At 41.8% G+C, this 24,206-nt stretch overlaps 1 protein-coding gene across 24 annotated transcripts in view; it reads right to left on the bottom strand.

The window, feature by feature from the left end:
- The window catches only part of CACNA1C (calcium voltage-gated channel subunit alpha1 C), a 464,806-nt gene that overhangs the window by 401,360 nt on the left and 39,240 nt on the right, over positions 1-24,206 (bottom strand). Inside the window, exon 1 of one of the 24 annotated variants that reach the window (XM_038153855.1) lies at positions 12,611-13,147. The exons of the other annotated variants lie outside the window; for them this stretch is intronic. Coding sequence (XP_038009783.1) covers positions 12,611-12,659 — 49 coding nt within the window. The 5' untranslated portion in view covers positions 12,660-13,147. Of the gene's footprint in view, positions 1-12,610; positions 13,148-24,206 lie in introns of those variants that run through there. 24 annotated transcript variants of the gene reach the window in all.

The following is a 24,206-nucleotide window of genomic DNA, read 5'->3' as shown; positions in this document are numbered from 1 at the left end:
TCCCAAGTTGGGATTTTCCTTATCAGGCTTTTCTTTGCCAATTTCTGTTGTTTACCAGCATGCATCCAGGCAGGAAGTATACATTAAATGCATTTGCATTCACACAGGCCACCTGAAAGACAGGTTACTTAAAACTAAAAGAGTCACAGAACTCCTTTCTTCCCACTATGCTTCTGTTGTTGACAACCAAAATTAGAAGCAACACACATGCACAAGGTAGAATTCAGTTCAGTAGTTCCAGCAATCTGAATTTTGACATTTAGTCTAACTTAGTCACCAAAGCTTTAGCTACATAGTCAAGGCAGAGTTAAGTAGCTCCCAAAAAAAAGCAGCCTACCCCACCTGTTTCATATGTCTACAATGTTCTTTGGCCATGGCAGCCTTCCTCTCCACTGACTACACAGCAGCTCTAAAGGATTAGCTCTAACGAGACAAATTAAACACCTACAGTGAGGTAAAATGAAACCCATGCCAAATGATCAGCTTTACTGTATGAACAATGACAATTCTTAGAATGAAAACTTAGAGTATTTCTCTCCTATTTCATACTATTCTATGCCTTTCAAAATCTTTCATAACACAGCTAGATCCTTCCAATCACAGTCACTTATTCATTCTGGTCCACTAAGCAAATTATTCTTCTGCCTATATATACACACAACTGTGTAGGCACTGTGCAACTGCAGACATCTCCAAGACATTCTAAAGGTTCCCAAGAGTAGATAATTTTTTTCCCCAGCTATTTGGAAACAAAAAATAAAAATGCCTTGTGATACACACACTGGAAATATGGCAGATAAAGAGCAGAAATATCTGTGTATCTAGGTTACTAGTCAAGCCCTGGAGGTGCCTAATGATGTGTAGGTTTGGGAGGAAGAGAGAGGTTTAATTCCTCCTATCCAAGTATGCTGTGTGCACACCCCACAGCAGCATGTGCAGTCCCCAGAGAGAGACCAGACAACAGCCCCCTTTCCTATCAGATTCCCATTTGATCACAGCAATATCTGCATTCAAGAGAAACAGACTTTGTCTCTGCAATTTACATCCAAGAGGGAAGCCACACACATAAAGCATCCGGTTCAAAATTCACAAGTCTGTGCACTGACTCCTTATAAACCTGTCTGGCCATTTGTTCACCAAGACATCAGCCCCCTTCCCTGGCTGTGACATCCCAACTGTAAAACTGACCATCACCAGGGAAAGATTGCACTGACAAAGAGGAGAATCCTCTTTGCTTATTAATATACAGCATTCATTACTGGAGATAAGACTGCTCAGAATAACTGGTGCTAGGGCTGCAGGCAGGCAACTCAGCCTGGCCAGGGTAACCAAACAGGACATGGAAAACTACTGGCCATGACATGAGAAATCCCCAGGAGTGGCAACAAAGTGAGGAGCTGACAGGAGCTGCAGGTGGCACTGTGAGGAATGGCCACATTCCACACACAGCTTAGAGGGACTTGTCAGAGAGGAATAAACTTCACACTCAGTTGAGGAAAGCACTGGAGTCCTATAGGGAAGCATCCCAGAGACAGCAGTGCCCTGGTAACTGTGTTAGGAATATGAAATAAGGCCAGCATTACTGAGAACCAGAAACATCAAATTTGGGTATGGAGGTAGAAAAGCTGGTGCAGTTGGACCAAAAAAAAAAAAAAAAAACAAAGGTTGGCTTGTTTATTCTGGAGAAGACTGGAATGACAAGGGAAACACAAAGGCAGAGAAAAAGCAGGTCAGCAGAACTGGAAAGAGACAAATCATGGCACCACAGTTGTGTGGGGGCACCCATCAGGAGCTCTGCTCCTTGATCACCAGAGCTGGAGCAGGACAAATTAACCAGCCTGACCTTCTAATTGTACCACAAGACTCAAACTTGCTTCTGCACTCAGGAGGACCAGGGCAGGGTTTCTTCTCTCTGATTTACACCCAGACACAGGGATAAAACTTCCCTGTACTGCTGTGTCTGTCCCAGGCTTGATGATATCAGTAACTAAACGCCATTTCATAACATGGATCTTATTAAAATTAAATAACTTATTAATTTCTTTGCATGCACCTCCTAGGGTGATATCTTCACATAAGCACACACAACATAGCTGATGAAGAAAGAGAAAATTAATTCTCCAAGCCTATTGACCTGGCACATTGGGAAGATGAAGAGAGCTTTTAATGCTGGAAGATGTTCTTATTACAGGGACCATGACCATGTAAATATATAAGAGGAGAAGTAAATAACTTCGGAGAACATATTTCTTTTTCAACCTCCCAAAAGCAAAGAAATAGAGCTTTTGTGAAGGTATGAGACCTTATGAAAGTCTACATCCTAACAGAGAATAAATTAGAATACAGAATATAACAGAAAATAAACAGAACAGAAAATAAAATTAGAATGATCCTCTAAATGTCCATACTCCAGTCTTTATATTAATCTCCCAAACAGCACCTGACAGTCTGTCAGATCTTTGTTCAGCGTGTTGTAGCTACAGAATCAGGTTTAGATACTTTTTACTGATTTTATCAGAACAACTAGCTACATGAACTAGAGGTTTAAATCCTACGATGACAAGTGGGGCTTTCCATCTTCTGCAGTAATTCCATCTCTAAATAGTATTCTAAAATAGTGTTCCAACACGACTTAGGGAGACGAGTAATGAAATCCACCAATGTATTAAACCATCTGGCTGAGCTTACATCACATTCCTTTTGAAGTATCAAACACCACCAATACGTGCTAAAAGAATAAATTTCCTTCCCTCTGATATTTGTAGAGCTGACTCCACATGGGGCTTTCCCATCCGTATTTCTCATAAATAATGAGAAATTATTTCTGGCCCTACAGCATGCATACCAAGATCCTTAGGAATACACTCAGTGTATTCTGGGCACTGATATTCTCCATCAGAAACTGCCTTAAAGCACAACAGACAAAATCTCAAGAATGCACACCCCAAAACAAATGTAGAAAAGTGTTCTGGTGAAATAAGAGCAAACTGAAGGCAAAGACAACAGCAAAGCTCTCGCTAAGAATGCTAAGTACTGGAAAAATAGATAAAGAACTGCTGACCCATATGTACTTATTTAGATACAAGCTTTGCCTTGAAACAGCAGGATGTATGTTGCAGTCAAATGCATCTCTCTCCACAGAAATCCTCCAAGCTGCGTAAACCACGTTGCAAATTAAAAGCACTTAAGGAGATGTCCAAGCATAACGTTTCATAGAAAGTAGCAGAAGTTGCATTCTCAGCATTAAAAACTTCCTGCAGTGTTTTGTTGAATTATTCATACTTGGAGATGTGATCCTTTTTTAAGCACTTCACATTTGACCGTGTGCCATGATACATTCCCAGGGATTCTGCCAGGCACCTGTAAAGCTCCATGCTCAATTTTTTTCCAAAGTTTGATGTCTGAATTTTTTCAAACTTTATTTCAAAATGCTTTGGTTGTCTTTAAGAACTGCCAGTAGCAAGTCCCTCTTGTCATTTTTGACTGATTTCCTGGCATGCAGAACATCGTTTATCACTGCATGCAAGCTGGGACACAATTTTTCATCTCTTATGATCTTTCTTGACACCCTTTGCCTTAAAGCAGAGAAAAGCCTTCAAGTCATGCTCACCTTAGTCTTTCACTCTGCTTTTCTCACTTTTGCCATAATGGCTGAAAAGACAAGAGATACTCAGAGTTACTCCATTCCAGTCATCACTGTGCCATTGCAAATCCAATTCACTGAAATCCATTTCAAATTCCAAATTTAAATGAAACTATTACCTTCTTGGTCATAATGTAAACCCAAAACACTAAATTAAGGATTTTTTTTCTCCAGCCTATACCCTCAAGAATGTGTTCATTTCTGATTTAAGCAATAAGCTTTGTCACATTGAGCAAATAGCAAACGATTCCCAAAGAAAACTGTGGAGAATTTTTTTTGAGAAGTCAGTGTGTGCTGCTACCTGCAGGACCAGCACATCCCAAACACCTGCTAACAAATATTTCACACTCAGAATTTGTGCAATTGAGCCAAAGCCAGTGAGAATCTGCCAGGCAAGATATTGCAGTTCTACAGCTAAAGCCATTCACTGATTTATGATTCAACTTCTGATGCTGCTGGCACTAAACATAACTGATGCCTGCGAATCTCAGGCTTTTCACTTAAAATTTTCACTTAGGTGAAAGTGATGTAAAAGATTCCATGTAATCCACTCCTAGCTATTGCTCCTGGATACAGCCACACTAAAGTTCCATTAAACCCACAATTAAACCTGATCACTTTCAATTTTCACCCCATAAACGCCTTTTACTTCTCTCTAAAGACACCAGTCTGAATTTAAATTACACCTGAAAACACTCTGTGCATCTACACAATTTATAATAGGCAATAATAACAGGCAATATACAATTTATAAAAGCAATAATAGGCAATTTAATTATCATATATGAATTTCAGCACACAGGTGAATCTTTCCTCCCTGCATGAGTCTACTTGTTCACAGCTCCAGAGAGTGATGAATACTATGGATTTCCTCTGTTTTCTTAATGACCCTTGGGTCCATGCAACTTCATTTGCTGACTTTGCTTTCAACATGTCGAATTCATCCCAAGGAAATCAGACCCCTTCGTACTTAATTCAAATGTTTAATATTTACATGTAAGGTCCGCATGAAAAATGTTCTTTTGTGAACTAAATGGAAGCTACAAGATGGAAAACTCAGAAAAGTTTGGCATTACAAAGCAGCCTCAACTTTCAGCTTCCTGATATTTGTCAATCTGCGTCAGAAATAAGTTTCAACATAAATCCTCTATGCAGTGTATTTACAATTCACTGTTCCCTCTCGCCTCAAGACATATCAATTTTAATTCCTGTATTCATACAGATTACATTTGCTTCTCACACAGGTCATTGTTGCATTCCTGGAGCTACAATTCAGGAATTTTAGCTAAAATTCCTACTCATGAAGCACTCCTGAAGCTAAAATTCTACTACTAACAGCTGTATCACACAAGCTGCAGTTTCAAAATCATCATTTTTGCCAGTAGTACGTGAAACCAAAAAAAGTTGCTACCTAAAAGAGTTAGGCTGACTTACAAGCAAAGAGACACAAGTATTATTTTTGTCTATATAAAATATGATTTCTTCTGACAAAAAGCGTTAGAAGAATATCTGATGTAATAATAATGTATATTAAATTTCCAAAATTACATATTAAATTTAAAAACTGAGGCATCTTAAGAAGTCTTACATCCAGCCAGCCATATTGGAGAATGGGAGCCTTTTTTTTCCTCCCTTGGAATAAAGAATCTGAAATCTGATCAGTAACATGACTTTGTTCCTACAATGCCTTTAGGAAGAAATGTTGAGTTAATTACTCAATTAGAGCATATTTACTTTGTAATTATAATGTCATGTTCAGTCATATTTAATTGTTTTTTCCAAAATACCCAACGGCAACCATACTCAGAGTGGGTTAAAAACCTGAATATTTCAGATAAATAACAATGCCATTTAGAGGAGGATATTTTAAATATATCATAGAGTATTCTTAAAGGTTGGGTGGTTCTCAGACACTATTTTCCTTGCAACATTTAACACTTTAAGGTTTATGTACAAAATTCAAAAAGAGTTCCTGGGCAATCAGATTTCTTTCTGGTTTGAAAACCACTACGTTTCCAGTCACCCTTAATAATTCTTTTATTTTAATCTTCTGTCTTCTATTAAAGAAGCAGATTTTCCCTCCCTCCTAAATTTGTTGAGTTTCTTGGTGCCCAGGTGAGACTTGTGGATTCATTTTATTTCTCGACAGATGCCAGGTTAAATAACTTCCCCCCCTCCCTCCCCATGAACAAGGCTTTAACTGGTACTCTGCTAATGTCTCCCAGCTGTTTAAGGACATTCAACTTGCTGGTGTTATTTCATGGATTCTGAATGTTTTGCCTGCTGAGACAGCCACTGAAATTTAGGATTTTCTGAAAAAAACACAGACAAGTACAAGAAAAAAAAGGAAAACTGCAGAAGTCCTCTACAAACACCATTTCAGCATTCCTGTACAAGTTTCTAACAACCCAGAGATACCCAAAAAAGCAAACTGCTCCCAAGCTGGAGTGATGCACTGAGGCAAAAGCCCCTCAAACAGCTTCTGTGTCTGATTAAGCACAGAAAAGTGGCAGCAGCTCAGCTCTTGGGTGACATTGGGAAATGAGCTCTCCATCCTCATGGATACAGACTGAAATAGACAGAGCAGATACCAGGAACAACATGGTGAGTTTGTTTGTTTGATATGAAGGTAATCAAATTAAAGGCTGCAGTGAGTTTGGGTAAGCTCCATCCTCAAAGACACTGAGGATTTGCCTGGGCATGGCCCTGAACAACCCCTTTAATTGAACTTGTTTGGAGTGGGGTGCTGAGCAGCCCAGCTTCAGCAGCTCCCTCCTATCACACAGGGCCATTTTGTTTAATCCTCACTTCCCAGAAATGCAATTTTTGCACTGAAACCTGAGCCAGGGAGAGCTGCACCCCCCAGAACTGTGTTTTTGGGAGGGATGCCTGGGAAGGTGACATAGAGAGCAGCCCACCTTCAAAGCCATCAGCAGTCACTTCTCCTCAATCTCATCTCCTCCTGAGGATGAACTGTGCTAATAATCTCTCAGCTCTAGATTGCAATAACTCAACCTTGCTATCTGGACAACTGCCAATTTGACCAAATAAAGACAAAACGTGATTCTATCAAATCTTCTGTCACCTTCTACAACACATATATTAACCTTTTCTCCTTTTTTTTTTTCTTTTTGCCTTCCCACATCTCTCACGGACCAGCAAAGGCACCTATCCAAGCCATACAATCTTTAACATTGTGTTTGGGTTTCTGGAGGAAATTCAGCCAGGTTTTTTTTTGTTCTGGAAATCTCCAAACACGGTACAGAGACTCCTGTGACACTTCCAGCTGGAATAGACCTATCCTGAAACAATCACAAGTCCTTAAAGAAGTTTATTCCACCCTCATGATTATGCCTCATCCACAGAAACTGACAGAAATTCTTCTAGGTTTATATGTATTATCAACTGCACCCTGATGTATTTCACAACAGTTGCATCACAAAACCTCTCTGCTGGATATCAGGGATCCCAACAGGACCAATCCACCACCCGAACCCACACCTGCTCTCTGGCAGGAGCACCACGAGCCCACCACTGCCCTCTCTGCACTGTATACTTACTGGCACTCCCTCCCTCATTAGGAAAAGAAAAAAAAGAGAAGACTGAGAAAAAAAAAAAAAGAAAACTTGACATAACTTAAATGCACAGTGATGCTTTTACTCCAGTAAAACAGAAAATTTCTAAAAATTGTAATATTTTTTTATTTTTAAACTTCCGCTGGTAATATTACTAAGAAGAAATGCCAATTTTATCTTAGGTAATAGAGGAACTATCAGAAAAAGGAAGAGTGTTCAGTAGCCACCGACATGTCTGAACCCTTAAGAGCATTTTCTCTTTTTAAAATTAAGAATTTACTGCTGAAATCCAGTAATAAACATTTTAATGAATACACTTGCTCTCAAATTCCTATTATCCCCCACTATCTAAATAAAACCAGAGTTTCAGATAAATGATTGACAAAAAATATACTGGGTTTGTATACAGTCTCAAAAAAAATATAGCAAATTGAACCATTTAATAACATTATGTTTTGTAAAGCATATATCTGCCACTGGTAAAAGCTTTCTTTGGTGTTGATCTGATTTGTTGCGTTCAATAATTTAAGAGAGACTTTTACTGCACGCAGTCACATCTGTTATGCTGGTTGATAGTCAATAAATTTAGAGAACACTTGCTCAGAGGAGCTCTTTTATTTGCTGTTGCTGAACTTGAATGACTCTGTTCCTTCCCTTATTTCCCAGAAATGGTTAAACAAGACACTTCCCAGCAAGCTGATGGCCACATTGACAATTCACACACACACAAAGTAAATTTAAGAGTGACTGCCATTCAGGTAAACCCTATTTTAAGCATGGACGTCGAACCATTTTCCACAAAACTGAACGAAAGTAAGCCAAAACTGAGTACATATGGCAGCCCTGCAGTTACAGAACATGTTCTCTGAAGGGTTTTGAGGAAACAAAACAATGAGGACAAAGAACTCAAAGTAAATATCTCAGTGGGATAAATTAATTCCACATGGCAAGGCTGTGTCACATCTGCTATAGTGAATTACTCAGACGTAACCCTGAAAACACATTAGAGATGCAAGCAAGAGGGGGTTCATGAAGGTGCCTTGGCTGCAGAGAGCACACCAGGTAAGTGCTCGGGACAGCAGTGCAAACTTCAGGAAGATCCAGCCAGCAGGAACACTGATGATGACCTAACCAAAGCTGGTCTCTGTGACTGGAGATAATGTCAAAGAAAACCTTTCAAAAGTATATGCTTTAAATTCCATGCCTTTTGCAGGACACTTAAATACTCCTTTTAAGGATAGGAAATACTTGAAAGCACTGAAATACCTTTCTGGAGGCTCTGCTGGCAACTTTCACAAATAAATGCAGTGCACTGTATTGTGCAGAATGTTTAAGTACTGTTACTTAACACTATGTCAAATATTTTTATTTTACACTGCTATCTCATATTATACTGAATTAAGTGGTTTACACCAATCAGAAGTTCCGAGTACTTTGAGGCAGAAGATAATACCTCATAAACACAAGCGTTTATTGTTAAATCAGGGGAGGTTGGAATTCTAGAGCTGCATCTTTAAACAGTGATTGAGACTCTTTTTCTCCAAAAATCCTGAAGATAAGCTGTTTCAGACCACACAGAGGTATTCTTTATGCCTCATGACTAATGCCTACTCTAACCAAGCCTTACAGCAAAGCAAGAGCACAAGAGCAAATACCCAAAAATGACGACTGAGTTCACTAATATGGTCACTTTGTCACCATGGAAAGAGCATGGTTTCTCCTGCACGTGAAAGCAGTGCCCCAAAACAAACAGGAAATAAAATTGGTATTCTGAAAATAGAGCAGAAAATTAAAGCAAACATCCAATAAATTCTAGCGCCTGTAGCCAATGGCTTTGTTTTGTAGCACAGCATGAGACAGATTTCAACTCTTCAGCTGAAATCAGCTGTGAAGTGTACACAATCATCTCCATTTATACCTGCAAAGTTAAGAGGAATATTTGTGGGTTTGACCCTCATTTCAGGTCAGAAAATGCATTAGGGACTACGCTGGTGACTTGACCCTCTCGCTATCAATAGGCTTCCGAGAAATAAAGGGGATACTAATTAGTTCTTAATTTAACAGATACACGAGATACAAGGACTATGAAAAGAGTGTCTTACAGGGAAACATTTCAAGAACAGGGTATGTGCAGGTTAGGAAAGGAGGTTGCAAGAAGACCTAATTATGGTTGACAAATACCTGAGGGGGTTCTCTTTCTACAAGCAGCAGGTAGAAATCTGTTCAAAATATGCAATAAGGACAAAGCCCAAAGGCATTCTTTGAAATTGAAGGCAGGGTAGTTCAGACGCGGCAGCAGAAATGGCTTTTCACTCAGAGGATCATTACTGCATGAATAAATGACCTACCAGGGGCTCTTCAACCCTAATGAATTTTATCCCGGGACAGGCTCCGGTGTCTCTCCGTGCGGAGAGCCGGGCTGGCCGCAGCATCCCGGGCAGTGCCGCCTGCCGAGCCCCGGCAGCGCCGCCGGGCTGCGCGGCCCTGCAGTGCCACCTTCCGGGAGAGGCACCGGGACCCCGGCTCCCCTGCCCACCCCGGGGGCTGATAACCACAGCAAAACCTCCGCGGGGCCTCGGGCTCCTCTCCTGCCTCACCTGCCCGGCGCGGAGCGCGGCGAGAGGCCGATTTAATGCGAGCCCGAGCGGCGCCGGCCACCCCGGCCGGGCTCGTTCCGCTCGCTCCCTCCCTCGAGGGGGCTGCAACACGTGGGCTTGCGAGCCCATTTTCAATTTTATTTCAAGAGAGCAAGTTTTCAGCAGCGTTAAGAAGGAACGGACTGAAGATGCCCGTCTAAGATTCCGCCCAGTCCCGCATGTGCATTAGATGTGGTGTAGTTAGTTTTTGGAAGCTTTTGCTGGCGCTTCTTGGGCGGGGTTTTGTCATTTTCTAGACAAACGTGAGCTGTATCAATGAATAATCACTGTTAAAAAAATATACTCCATTGTATAGCAAAAAAAATGAACGTTTTCCTCAGCATCAACAAATAACACACTATTTACTTGCCTTCGTGCAATAGGAGCCTGTAATGGAAGCACAGCAGGCTTAGCATCCAAAAAACCAAGCAAATTCTTACTTTAAGCCCAAATATTTTCAGGATACCTAGTCACATCCAGAAGTGTAAAACAAGTATTATTACAAACCTACCCAAAGTAGCAGTAAAGAAGCCAACAAAGCCCTTTCAAATACAATTCCTGGTCCCCACAGCCCTCACAATGTAACTAATGGCCTCTCTACTCTTTATTTATTTATTTACCTTGAGTGAGCCCTGTTGGAGCAGCTCCCCTGCTGCCCAGGTAGCTGAGTGTGAGCTCAGGTGGGCTGACAAGGGGCTGGCGGATATCAGACCTGTGAGGCCTGCTCACATCACTCACATCTCAAGAACAGACATCAAAATTTGCCTTGCACCACCAAGAACCTGGAACATTCACCTTGCTGCCAGCAACTGTGCAGGATGCAAGAACAAGGACTGATCCAAATCAGCCTTACAGGTCAGGAGCAAGGAGCAGACCAGGATCCCAGACCTGGCTTCATCTTCTACCCCCCTCCTATCACTACCTTGCAACTGGCAATCTGTGGCTGCTTTAATGGCTCCATTCTACCTTGTGATTGGTTTGCTCCCGTCTCCTCACCACCAGGTTTTCTTGACTACTGATCAATTTAACCTTTCAGGTGCTGTTTGCACGAAATAAAAATAGATTGTAAATAAACGGCAACCCGAGAGCTATCAGGGAACAGAACTCTCTTCCACCTGGCTGATTTTCTGTTTGCTTTAGAAGTTGCTCTTTCACCTGGGAGTAATGACAATCCGCATCAAGAGACAGATGCAAAACTGTTCCTCCAATTATATAATCACTGCAGCTGATAAGGAGGGAGCTGGATTTAGGTTGCCATAGCGTTGGCATATTGCTATGGAGGCTGAGCTCTTCATCCACTTTATCAGCGCTGGACCAGGAAGAGCAGCCCAATTATGCCTGCTGAATGCATGTGCCGCAGACTCGCTCCCACTTGGAAGAAGCACTCCGGATCAGGGGCTGCTTCCTTTCCCCTCCCACCTCATTTCGATGGAGTGGTTAGGGCTGGGGGGCGCCGGGTGGTTTTCTTCTTTTTAATCTACATTTAATCGCAAGGAGGGTGGTGTCATCTCCAAGCCCCCACTACCCTTCCACCATTGAGGGCCGCCACAGCGCTGCTGCCCCTCCCCGGCTGCACCTCCAGCCGCCCCTCCAAGGCGCTGGGGGTACCGGGGGGCTCGGCGGGGCGCGCTCGCCCCCGGAGCAGGTGTTGGATGCCGGCGGGCGGGGGCACGTTTGGCAGCGGGGAAGTTGTCGCCGGCCGAGGGAAGGGAAGGGAGGGGAGGGGCTGCCCTGAGGACCAGGCGGGGGCGATGAGGGAGAAGTTGGCCGGGGCTGGGGGGTTCTGCTGTGGGGAGAGAGACACCCCGGCATCTGCTCCCGGCGGAGCGCTGAGGCTGTTCCCTCGCCGAGGGGAGGAAATGGCTCTGCCTGCTCTGCAACACCGACGTGTGTGTGCAGCCAGGGCTGGAGGCAAGGGAGGGGAGGGGGTGACACCATGCAGGTAACGGGATAAAAATAACTTCAGGAACGGCAGGTCGGGGTTGGGCGGGGGCGGGGGAAGGCTCCAGGAGTTTGGACAAACAAAGTTTTACTACAGGGAATAGCGGGGGACATTTGCTAATGCCGAGGAGCAACAGCACGGGTTGGTATCCATGATGCAGGCGATCCTGCGAGGAGCCCGGCGAGAAACCACTGCCCCAAGTAAAACCCAACTTTCGTTTTAATACAGGCACCCACGGTGTCCCTCGTTCTCTCCGTATGAGCGCATGTATGGTGCACATGTGTGTAAACAGATAATTCTCCCTTCCCCTCCCCTTTCGTGTGAGAGATTGGAAATAGCGTAAGAGAAGGGAAGGGCTCCTCTCCCGGTGCCTTGGGAAGCCGTACCCAGATGGAGGTTAGGGGCACCGGGAGGACGTTCATTGGGAAAGATCCCCTAATTCCGGCGGCCCTGCGAGCTCATCCTCGCCTGACACGGAGGAGCGGCCGCTCCGCGGCTCCCCCGAGCCCCCGGCCCCAGCGCGCAGCCCCCTCGCCGGCCGCCCCTCCTCGCCCCTTCGCCGGAGAAGGCGACGACGGCGACTTAAAGCAACTTTTCTTTGCCCGGGCTCTCCTAAGAAGCAGCCGTTCAGCGAGGGGCTGCGGGGGTCTCCGCGGAGCACGCCCGGCCGAGGGGAGCTGTGTGCTCCGAATGGAAGCCGGTGTCAAAGGCTGTCCTCTGCCTGTGGCGGCGGCTGAGCTGAGCCGGGAGATAAGGGACAAAGGGCAGGGGAGGGAACGGTTGCTAGGTCCTCGGAGGTAAATCTCAGGCTTACCTTGATGGTTTTCTTCTGGAATGTACATCCTCTTGTTTTCATTGACCATTTAAAACGAGTCCAGAATAATCCCTCCGAAAATCGGCTTGGTAAAATTCAAGGAAGAATGGAGCTGCAGAATTTCCCCTTTTATTATTACCTGATTCCCATTATTGCATCAAACACCAAAAACTGATCCTTTCCACTACTGCCTCCTTTAGTGAAATTGCAATGCATCCTCAGTACATCCGGGCCCCTTCCAAGAATTTAGCACAGCACCTCTGGCTGTTAAACCATAAAAAAGAACAGGAAGGGGGGAAACGAGAGGAGGGGTGGGGGGGGAAGGAAAAAAAGCAAAAGCATCCAGGACAAACCTCTGAGGGTTAAATGTCTTTTTAAAATCCACCAACTATAAGATTAACAACAGGAGGACGAGGAAAAAAAAAAGGGGGGGAAGATGTTCAAACGCTGCTGCTCCTCCTCTTCAAAGCCATTCTGAGCGCGTTGTGTTGGCAGGGAGCTGTTTCTGCAGAGGAAGAGAGCACAGTCCCAGCCCCTTACTCCCTCCCCTCCCTCAGCGCGCTCGCTCCCCGCTCTCTGCCTCTCGCCGACAGACAGACACACTGAACGCTTCCAGATGTTCCAGCTGCGGCGGCTGCACGCAGCTCCCCGCGCACGGCGTTGGGAGACGCCGGACTTGATCTGAAAGTTTAACACGCTGCCTGCCTCCACTGCGCCTGCTGAAGCCTCGCCACAGACATGACGTCAAGGAGGCGAGCTGGAGCCGGCTGCTGCCTGGGGGAGCGGGGGACGGAGCGGGGAGCGGCGGGGGCCGGGCCGGGGCAGGGGCCGGGCAGCGGCGATCCGCGGCACCGGCGCTCCGCTCCCTCAACGGCGCGGGCTCTGCCCTGCGGTTCCGCTACGGAACGCGAGTGTGAGCTGCATTTCAAGGAGCACGGAGCCGGGGTGCGAGCGCCGGGCGAGGCGGCGGAGCGGGGCTGCGGCTCCGCTGGAGCCCAGCGGGCACGGCAGGCAGGCAGCGCAAGGGAGAGATAGCCGGGGGTGAGCTGCGCAGACGAGAGGATGCACAGATGTTTAAACAGATTAATCAAGCTAGGATTTGCAAAATCCTTGGTGGAAACGCCGAAGCGCTCCGCTGGTATCCCGCCACTTGCCTTAATTACGCCTGTCACTTGGCCCTCTGTAATTGAAGCCTCCGCGGAGAGCGAAAACGACTCCTTTAAAATGAAATGCGAACCGAATGCAGTACATGTTAAACGTATCTGGACTCTCCGAGCTGCCATGTTAAACAAGAGATGCAGAGTCCTAAAACACTCCTCAGAATCACTGCAGAAACTGCCACAACCCAAAGAACTGAAGCACTCTGACATGCACGGAGGTGAACGCCTGGAATACCGGGTCCTAGGTGCAAACCCAGGGCTGTAGATTCTCACCATAACCCAGTATCCACCCAATATCACACGCGTGCAATAGTATTTGTGGAGCTTAAAACACCGTGGTTATTTCCTTTCAAGTGGTTTTCCATTTTAACTAGAAAAAAATAGAGTGTTTACAATTTGTAATATCCCTATAAAAGAAATACTCTTGAACAAACTTAGTGCCTTCTTTACAGATGCCTTTTAGTATCAAATATCCATCTCCTCGTGAGGCTTTCTCCGCATCACTTTAATTGAGCTGTCTTTCGGATGGAACTCAAAGCATTATAGAAAGCTCCACCAGCTAACAGATTCATGGAAAGAAACCAAAAAAAAACCAAAAAAAAAACCCCACCACACAACATATCCACTTGGAACGACAAGAAAAACTAGAATAGATGTAAAGCACTTACCGAAAACTGGATGCAGCCAAATCACTTGTCCTAAATAAAGGTCATTTTGGTTTCTAACAACCACTGATCATCACAACTTCTGCATTAGATGCTGTTCAAAGGGTAATTAACCAACACCATATTGCCATTGACAGCATGTACAGGCACAGCTTTATTTCTGACTCAGGAGGAAGAGTTCCTCTGAGCAATTAAAATACTCTGTCCTCTCTTGCCTAGTTTTTCTCTAATAATGTCACATGCACTTACCCATTTAATTTACCAGATCAGGCAAGATCTTAGCTAGAGGTAGAATGGCAATACATTGGCTTTCATTTCCAGTTCAAGTTTCTTTTGATTAAAAAAAGTCCTCCCTTCACCATTTTAAAAAGGACTGAACAGAAGATAACTTCACTGCCTACATTTGTTGTGTAAATGTACATTTTGTTTTTCTCTTGTGACCACAAATCCTTGCCATTTTGAGTTGAGCTAACTCCATTTTTTCCATCCATGAGTCAACTGAGCCTTGCGTGATTCACCCTTGCATGGACAAGGTATCTTGGGAAGTAAACGCACGCTGATCACCCCTGCCCAGAAATCAAACACTGCTGGAGCACCTGTAAATGTTTCTTTTGCCTTTCTTGGGTCACATCCTCAGCTAGCCGAAGATTAATGTACAGTATTATTTAAACAGTCAAAATCCACATAGCCCTGCTTTATGCCAGCTCACATATGTATGCAGGCACATACACAAGCTGTCTCTGACACCTACAAATCTTTTCCTCCGTTCTTTATCCCTCTCTCTCTCTCTGCCAAGCTCCCACAGTAGGACACAAGTTGGGCCAATTACCAAAAATCAAATACCGAAGAAAAATAGAACAAGAAACAACACCATTAGCTGGCATTAATTTCTCCAGCATAAATAAAATTCTACTATAATTTGAGGCTTCCTTACTCAGCAATTCTAATAAAATAATTTTCCATACAGAGAAGTGGAAAGAAACTGATTGTAGGATTAAGATGGAAAGATCCTGCTAATCAATCAGGTGGTGTAAGAGTGAACACCACAACTTCCCCTAAAGTATTTGCACTGTGCAAATACACAAAAAGATGTAGCCCATGAAAACAGGCTTGGTAAAGAGGTGGCATTTGAAGTAAAGCTGCTCCTAAGATTTTTTTTCTTAATGTGATTACTGAAATGCACATTTAATATGGATTCCATCAGGTAAGGACTTGAGGTGTTAACCTTCATAAAAACTAGGAAAATTAGCCTTCTTCAGAGTTCAATCCCCACAGACACACCCAAAGAGGAGTATACAAGGGAGAGATCAGCTTTAAAGAAAATTATGAAAGAATCATTATTTCAATACAAAACCAATTCAGAAGTTCTTAGTCCTCGCCTCATATGGCAGCCAGCAGACGTGGAGGTGAGATGGACCATGTAAAGATCAGACACAAGGGTATCTAGCTCACACTGGCCTGCATCGGTGCTTGTGCACTTCCCCTAAGCCCATGATGACAAACTGGAAAAATGACCAATGTATAATCAGCCTTAGGCCTCTCTAAGGTGGAGATACAAATTTTCTATCCCACACAAAAGCACAAGAAGAATAATTGCTCTCCAGTTGCTCTGAGAACAATCGTGATGAGGGCCATATAAAGCACCGAGTCAGAGATTCCTGAAGAACTGCTATTTAAAGTTGTAAAGTGTCAAAAAAATGACTTGCAGGGTACACACTGTGAACATGCGAGTCCATTTTTCATGCCAGGAATGTTTTGTTCTGTGTGCAATGTAGCAGCCCTTCCCTGTTATCCAGCCTCATAAAGAGCATACTGGGCACAACAACTTCTTCAAAATCCAGTATGGGACCTGCACCCATCTTCAGAACAGAAATCACCTGAACAGGTTGTGCAGGAGAACATTTCCCTGCTTCCAAAAGGAGGAGTTACTGTCATGTTGTTTGGAACTATGGGGCTAGAAAGCAATGGGATGAAGGCAGACCAGAGTGTGCAAAAACTCTGCACTGAACTATTTTTACAACTTATAACATTACTTGTAAGGTTCTTTCAAGCAGTCTCAGTACTTCTAAAATGATGTAAGGTTTCCACTGGGCCTACTGCATAGGCTGTCTAATTGCAGTAGATTATGCTCACACTATTTTGGCAGCAATGCCTTCTACTCTAAAAGAAAAGGGTAAATTATTCAAAAGTGGAAAAGAAAAGCATTTTATCCCAGAAATGGTACTAATGTTCACAATACAAATGCGATTCCTTCCAGGGCCAGCTCAGAGAAATGGTGCCAGAGCTCTGTATTACTCTGCTGAAAGGTATTTTTTTCCCTGCAGATTTTAGGTTTTGCTCCTCTGCCAACAAACAGAGAAGGCTTCCCATAAGAATCTGCACTTTCTTGCACTGAAGACTATGGGATATTATTTTAGATAAATGACCGTTCCAGCCTAAAGCAATAGCCTGAGCACACTAAAGAATCACTGTGCATGAACAACATGATGCTCCTAACAATTCCTGTCATTTCTGACAAGACTGCGTTGTTGGTCCACACACAGTAAAATATCAATATTGGGAATTAGCTGGTATTGCATGACTACAATGTAAATTTTTTTTAATGAAATATTGATGATAATAAATTTTTCTCGTATTTCAGGAATGCTGTGGCAAGAATTGTTCTCATGGTTATTTTTGATTCTTTTGAACTATGTATCATCTAAAACTGCATCATTCTCCACACTTATTTCTTAAGGAAAAAAATACCTTTTTGAACCTATGAATACAGATTTATTAAAATGTCCATTATTTGACTTTTCTTGGTTGCTTAATTTTAATTGAACTTAAAGCAATTGATGATCCTATCTAAAGATATTCAAAGTGTGGTCAGGAAACTGCGGACATTTCAAAATTATCAGCTAGCTAGAACACAGGAGACTTTCTCAAGATAAAAAAAGTCTGGGATGGATGGGAAGCAGAAGATTAACAATCAGGATTTCTAGGTGATTTCACTTCTTAAAATCTGGAACAGTTACATACACACAGGAACTTTTGAAATTTTATACAGTGAAAAAGATTGATTTTCAAAGTCAAGGTGGGAAATTTACCTGTATTTTTTCACATTCAAATTAAAAGAAGTGGTTACTTGACCTCGAAATTTCAGTCATTTGCTTTTATATTTGCATTTAACTGTTGTCAAGCAACTATAAAAAGTTAGAAGGGAAATGATAAGATTATCAAGGTAGTTGTATGGCCCACTAAAGCATATTAAAGCCTAGTATTGGTAAATGACAGAAAAGGTTAGATCTAAGGGGGGAAAAGGAAAGAAAGAAATAATTGACTGCTGGGTAGGAAAGTAGCTAGTAAGGAGAATAAATGGTCATTAGACACAGAAGAGAAGGAAGTAGATGAATTGATGGCCTTCAAGTAGGTTTTGGTGTTCTAGACTGCAGAAGCCTCTAGAGAGTAACCTGGATGTCTGAAAGTGTGATTTTATTAAAATCTCACTGGCCATCCAAGCTGTCAGCTGTGATCTGTGACTCCATGGGTGGTGGCAGAAGTGCTTTTTTTAATTCCAGCTGTAGAATGGAAGCAGTCACCACTTATCCCTTTAAAGAGGGGATTGATGTCTGATTACTGTGCAGCACTGCATGAATCCATGCACAATTTTAAGGTGTAGCAGCAAACAACTGCTTGAACACTCTAAAAAACAAAACAGGCATTTGTCCCAAGTAAAATCACAAATGCAGCTATGCTTATCAGACTTGAAAAGAACTTTTAGCAGTTTTCATGATGCCATCATCATCATGGGTACCTGGCCAGGAGGAAGGTTTAACACCTTTGCAGAATTTAAATACAAAAGTATGGTCTGGAAAAATTTGGTGGCTCTGCCAAAAAGTTTAAGGGAAAGACCCAAACTTAACAAAAAGTGTTGCACTGTGTCTATTTTAAACAAGAAATAATTGAGTCTATCTGGATTGGTTACATACTGATACAAAGATATTGAAACTCAGCATTGTTTCATTAGCTTCTGCCAATTAAAAAAAAAAATAAAGGAGAGAGAGAAAGTGATAGAGAAAAAAGCAAAATTGTTGCTGTTAATACTGGTCTGAAATCATGAGTTAAACAAGACATGAACTTATAAAGTCTATAAGGAGATGTACAAAGAAAAATGAAATTTTAATCCAATCAGCCTACATTGGTGAAAATAATCATGCAAACTCTACAGTGCATCTCAGATACTTGCCACAGCTTACACAACAAAATTGAGAGCTTACTACCATTCTGCTCTTCCATCATAGTTCTAGAAAACACTCCAGAATATGGAGTTCGTAGCTTGTTCTTAACTAAGAACCACACAGAATTTTGGATTTAGGGCAAGCACAAAGAGACTATTTTGGAAGGGAGGGATTCTTCAAAGGATAAATGTTTGCAAGTTGCTGAGGAAGACCTGACAGTGACTAGAAGAATTACATGATGCTGACATTTGGAAACCTCAGTGGACCTAATTAGCAAACAATGAAAACTACACAAAGTGAAAATAAGAAGGCAATGCAGAAAAAACATATTTAGCTAAGAAAAGCAATGCCAAGTATAAAATTCATAAACTGAGTTTAAAAAAGAGAAACAAATTGATGTTGGGGTGGGCTGTAAGACCAAGTTCCTTCCTTGTCTACTGGAATTTAAAGATTCAAAACTTTTAAATATGCTTTGTCAACACAGAAAATTATTGACAAACTCAAGGAAGCCAGCAATTTGGAGTTCTGACAGATTTTGGAGGATTTGCAATAATCACTAATGAGATAAAATAGTCTAAAAATACATCATCTTATGGATCAGCTGCAAGGAAGATGATTAGATTAATTTGTTAGAATAGTCAGTTACCGTGATGTTGGCCTGATACACAATGTCAACATTTCATCTTCAACGACTCTTTCTATGCCGAAGGGCTACACTGCTTAGTAAGTGTATCTGGTTATAATGCAATCTTTGTGGTATTCCTCTGGCTTTTTCCCCCCGCAATTATTTCTCTCCAAAATAAAGAAAAACACAACTCACCCAGCAATCCACCTCTATTTCAACTGCAGCAACTCTGAGTGATCTTAAAATCTGTCCCACAGCTTGCAGTTCTCCTAATGCCTCCTGTTAAGATGACTGGTAATTGTGTTTAGGTGAATAATGATTTTGAATTGTGGTCAATTCAAAATGGGCACTAAGTCAGAAACAACTTCCACACACATCAATTCTTGATTTCAACCCCATTTTCCAGAATTGTGTGGTTACAGACTATAGACAAACCAGAGTTATCTCAGCACCACCTAAACATTGTGTTAGACTTTTTGCAAACTGCCCTTTAAAACAAAATTAGCTCCAATTCCAATAGACTGCTCAAAAGAGCTCTCTTTATTTCCAAAAAACATAATTGTCAAAACACCAAAAGCAAATGCTACACAAACCTTAATTAAATTGGTAACATCATCAGTGTTAAAAAAATGTACATTTCATTAAGGTGCCATCTTGGCTAATCCCTCTGCTAGGACATCCTAAAAACTCATTTAGTGGGACTTTAAAACGTTACAGAAGTTCTGGAAGCATGAAACAAAGCGTTTAGAGGTGCTTTTTGCTGGAGAGATATTTAAGGTATCCTGAAAAGGTTCCTGAACACTGTATAAATTAAATCTGCTTCCGTTGCACAGATGTGGGCTTGCACACAACAGTTATTCAAATAGCTTTAATTTCAACATGGTTGTGTGGCTGTCACTGTGAACTCCAACACTGCTGAAAATAATTCCAAATACTTGTAGCAATATATACTGGGTGGCTGCCTGAATATGAGCTCTCCAAAGCTTCCTCAGCTGCAGTGGAACCTTGGTGGAACAGAAGCAGAAAAATAGGTGAAGTGACAGGCAGCAAAGTCAGGAGCATTATTTGATTTGGAGGATAATGCAGTAAGGTAGTAGGTTTTGAATTGACATAGTATAAGAAACGTTCATTATGTTTGCAGTTTCTCAAAAAAAATCTGAAGCTGTAGAAGCTGAGAAAAAATGTTATACTGTTATTTAAACTACCTCTAAAACACACAATCAGGACAGTCTATTTATGTCTGCACTTTTAATTCTCCCATCTTTGCCTAAACATGCAGACAAGCAAAATAAAACAATAAACAACTTTAAAGTCTTTGCTCACTGATTCCACATGTTCTGAAGGAATTATTTATATTTCCTTAAGAGAAATGGTTCAGAGTTCAGTTATTTCATAATGCCATCAATGTGTACACTAGTTTATAAGAGTTGCATTTCCAGAACTCCAGGAGATCATGAATGACCAAGCTAAGCTCCTAACATACACAAGAAGTGAAGGAAGAAGAGAAAGAAGGGACAGTTTTATCTGGAAGTAATGTATCACCAGAAATAAGTTTTCCAGATCAGGTTTATTATCCTCTGTGATTTAGGGGAGAGTAAGAGAGAAATAGAGAAAGACCTGTTCTGCTTGAACTTGAAATAGCAATAGTTTTACAGTGCTGGGAAAACAGGTAGCTTTCAGAATAGGTTACATCACTGGCTTAGACTGCTTCAACTTTCATTCATAACTCACCCTTTTTTAAAGCACAGTGGAATTTTTAAGTCTTTATTTGATATTTGCTTTACACCATGGGAAGAGAAACCAATGATTTTTAATAAGAATAAACAAAAACAAATAAACAAAATAAAAAGATAATGGAAAGCTCATGCCAATTACACATGTGGCAAGCTCATGTAATTGCATCATTTCATTCTTTGATATTACTATCCTTTTCTGTCCCCTTCTTCTCAGCTTTTTGCACTGTTTTCTTAAATCAGAAAGAACCCAGGAATTGTAAAGAAGGTCTCGATCCTGATAAAATATAATGGTACTTTTCATAGGTAATCTTTCATATTGGTGAAAACTGAATAAATGCCTGACCCAATGTTGCACAAGAACCAGACTGTAAAGAGAACAGAAGAAGCTCCACTTCCCACTTTATTCCCTGATTGCCTTTTCAGATGTCCTCTATATCTCATTTACCTGTGTTTCCATTAGACAGTGTGAGTCTTGTGACTTCAGAAGAAGACAGGATGAGTGAAAGCAAGATGAACATTTCAGACCTGGCTCCTTAACAAAATCTAAATCTAAATCAAACTAAATCCCAGAAGAAATCTCTATCCAGTTCCTCAGTTTCTTCTTCTACACTTCCAGAGCAAAACAAAGCCATGCTCTTTACAAACAGGCACGAGTGCTCATAAAATAAAACACAGCATGATCCAACTTGATATGAAAACTTTTTTTCACACTGTGAGCTGTCAGGCACTGGACCATCTTTCTTTAGTCTGAAGGGTTCTTCTCTTACCTCAAAGGAACACAAAAGGCTCAAAATCTTACTCAGTTCCCTCTGTATCATTGCAATGCAAAAGGCTTGATCATTTCCTTACTTAACTGAGTAACTGTTGGACATCTTTCCTCTTCAGTCACAAGAGTCTGACTTTTACAATTATTGTATCATCTGCTGCCATCTCCTGAAGAAACACAGCTTGAACTTTGGAGAGAGGCAGGGAAATGGAGATATCCACATCCTGAGCTTTCTACTGGCCAGTGCTGCCTGTCAGTCCCAAAGGAAAAGTGCAGCCTGAAAGTTCCAGGCTGGTAGATTCTGAGAATGTAGAAAACGATAATATGGGATCTTTACATCCCTCTGATTCCATTTCTCTCCCATTTGAATCCGTGGTGTTTGTGGCAATTGCTACCATAAACAACAGGGGCTGCTGGTTGCACTGCAGCCTGGGGAAGGAGCTCTTATCAGCATGAGCCCAACAGCAGAGCAGAGAAAATACACTGAACACGGGCTGCACAAAGAGCACCTGATTTAATAAGGCATGTGTCTGCTGTTCTAACATGAACAGGCATAGACTTGTGCCCAAGGGATGGACTGACAGATTTCATGTTTTGAATATCTGTATTTAGCTCTACACTACTGTACTGCTGTTTTTGCAGCCCAGCGGATGTCTACAAGCAAAAGACATCAATTAGTTGAAGAAGGAAGAAACTAGGGAGGAAATTCTGCTCTCAAAATAAAATAGGTTGACAGAAGAAGAATGCTACGGAGAGGGAAAAAAAAAACAAAACACAAAAGCAAGAAAGAAAAATGCACAACAAAACCTAAACAAACCCTGCTTGGCCCAGTGACCCAAAGACATGCCAGTAAGATGATCCTGACCACAGCCTGAAATGACTCCATATCTATACTTACATAAATCTTCCTTTTTGTGCTGGTGTATCAGCTTCAGTTTACCAGAAATAGAACTACAAAAATAGATCTATAACCATATATAAACATTTTTTTCTTCTAAGCTCCTCCAGTTTTTAAAAATCATTTTAAAATCATACAGCTATTTTTAAACTAGATTTTTGCAGCTTAACTGGCCTAGCATATCAAAACAATGTAGTCATCAAGAGAGCTACAAAGATAGAGGAACAAGCACACTATGAAAGAATGGCAGATGGTATTATTGTCAAAATGGAAGTGAGCTGGTGGTCAAGTCTAATAATTCATTGAAAGCTACATCATGCCTGAACTTTCACACATGAAGAACACAAGGTTTAAATGTCTTAATTTATTTTTAAAATATTCTACTGATGAATAACAAGCAGAACCCACAGATGCTCCCAGTGCAGGGGAAATCCACATGCTTTCCTGAGGAACTAAACATATGTATTTGCTAAGCTCAAAACTGTTTCCAGAGAAGCTGTCGGATCTGACAAGATTTCACACAAGAATCATACCAATGTAGGTCAATTGCCTTTACCAAATGACTCCCAACTTACATTATTACAAATGAGATCACGATGCCATTTAGTCGTCAATGGAAGTAAAATCTAACCCATAAAGATGCATCTGCACTTGAGTATTCAGCAGAATGGAAGTGATGAATCACACTCTTGCCCTAAGAGTGACACAAAGGAGCAATCAGCTTGAGCTGATGCTCTGGCACCAGTTAAGAACACACTCGTGACTCCCCGTGTTTTAAGTTTCCTCAGTCCTTGAGATGAAGCTCCCATAGTTTGCAGCAGCATAAAATTCAGTCACTGATGATATTCACATCAAAAAAAAAATTCTTCAGAGCACACAAAAAGTGTTTAAAAATAATTTTACTAGTCACAATTGACATTTGAGTTAAAGCTTCGTTTTGAATTAACACTGCACCGCACTTTGAAACCAGAATTGAAAAATGCCATGGGAAATGATTTACTGTTGTAAGAACTTGGTCCGAATATGAATATGAAAAGGTTCAGTGAGATGTAGAAGGACCATAAATTGTTGAGCTACCAGTTGTACGTTACAATTACAGAGAGGTTGCACACCAGGCAGCACAGTGAGGCCCAAACCATGGTCTGGTTAGCTCGGTACTCCTTCCAGAATAATGGAATCTGCTGACCAGCTTTACTACACCTGCTGTTACACTAATTTCTTCTTGAAGTCCCATTGGATTAGTAACTACAACTGATCAACTGATTTTGCAAGAGCTCAATTGCTGGTACTATGGCAAGTAGGACAACTAAAAGCTGGGCTACACTGGAATGAAGGACCAAATTGCCATGTTGATATAGAATTTTAACTCTTTAAAGCATTGCAAAATATTGACTAATTAATTCTTAGAGGGTCCGTGAAGACAGAAAATAAGATCTTGTTCTCTATGCTTGGATTCAACCTGAGTAAATTGCAGGGATCTTGGAAACTTGTAGCAAAGTGATACTTTTGGGGGCAAGATGCAATGT

The sequence above is a fragment of the Motacilla alba genome, chromosome 1A (assembly GCF_015832195.1).
Source record: "Motacilla alba alba isolate MOTALB_02 chromosome 1A, Motacilla_alba_V1.0_pri, whole genome shotgun sequence".
In the NCBI taxonomy this organism is placed as follows: domain Eukaryota; kingdom Metazoa; phylum Chordata; class Aves; order Passeriformes; family Motacillidae; genus Motacilla; species Motacilla alba.
Note: the sequence above shows the minus strand (reverse complement) of the source record. Positions and strands in the feature narration are given on the sequence as shown.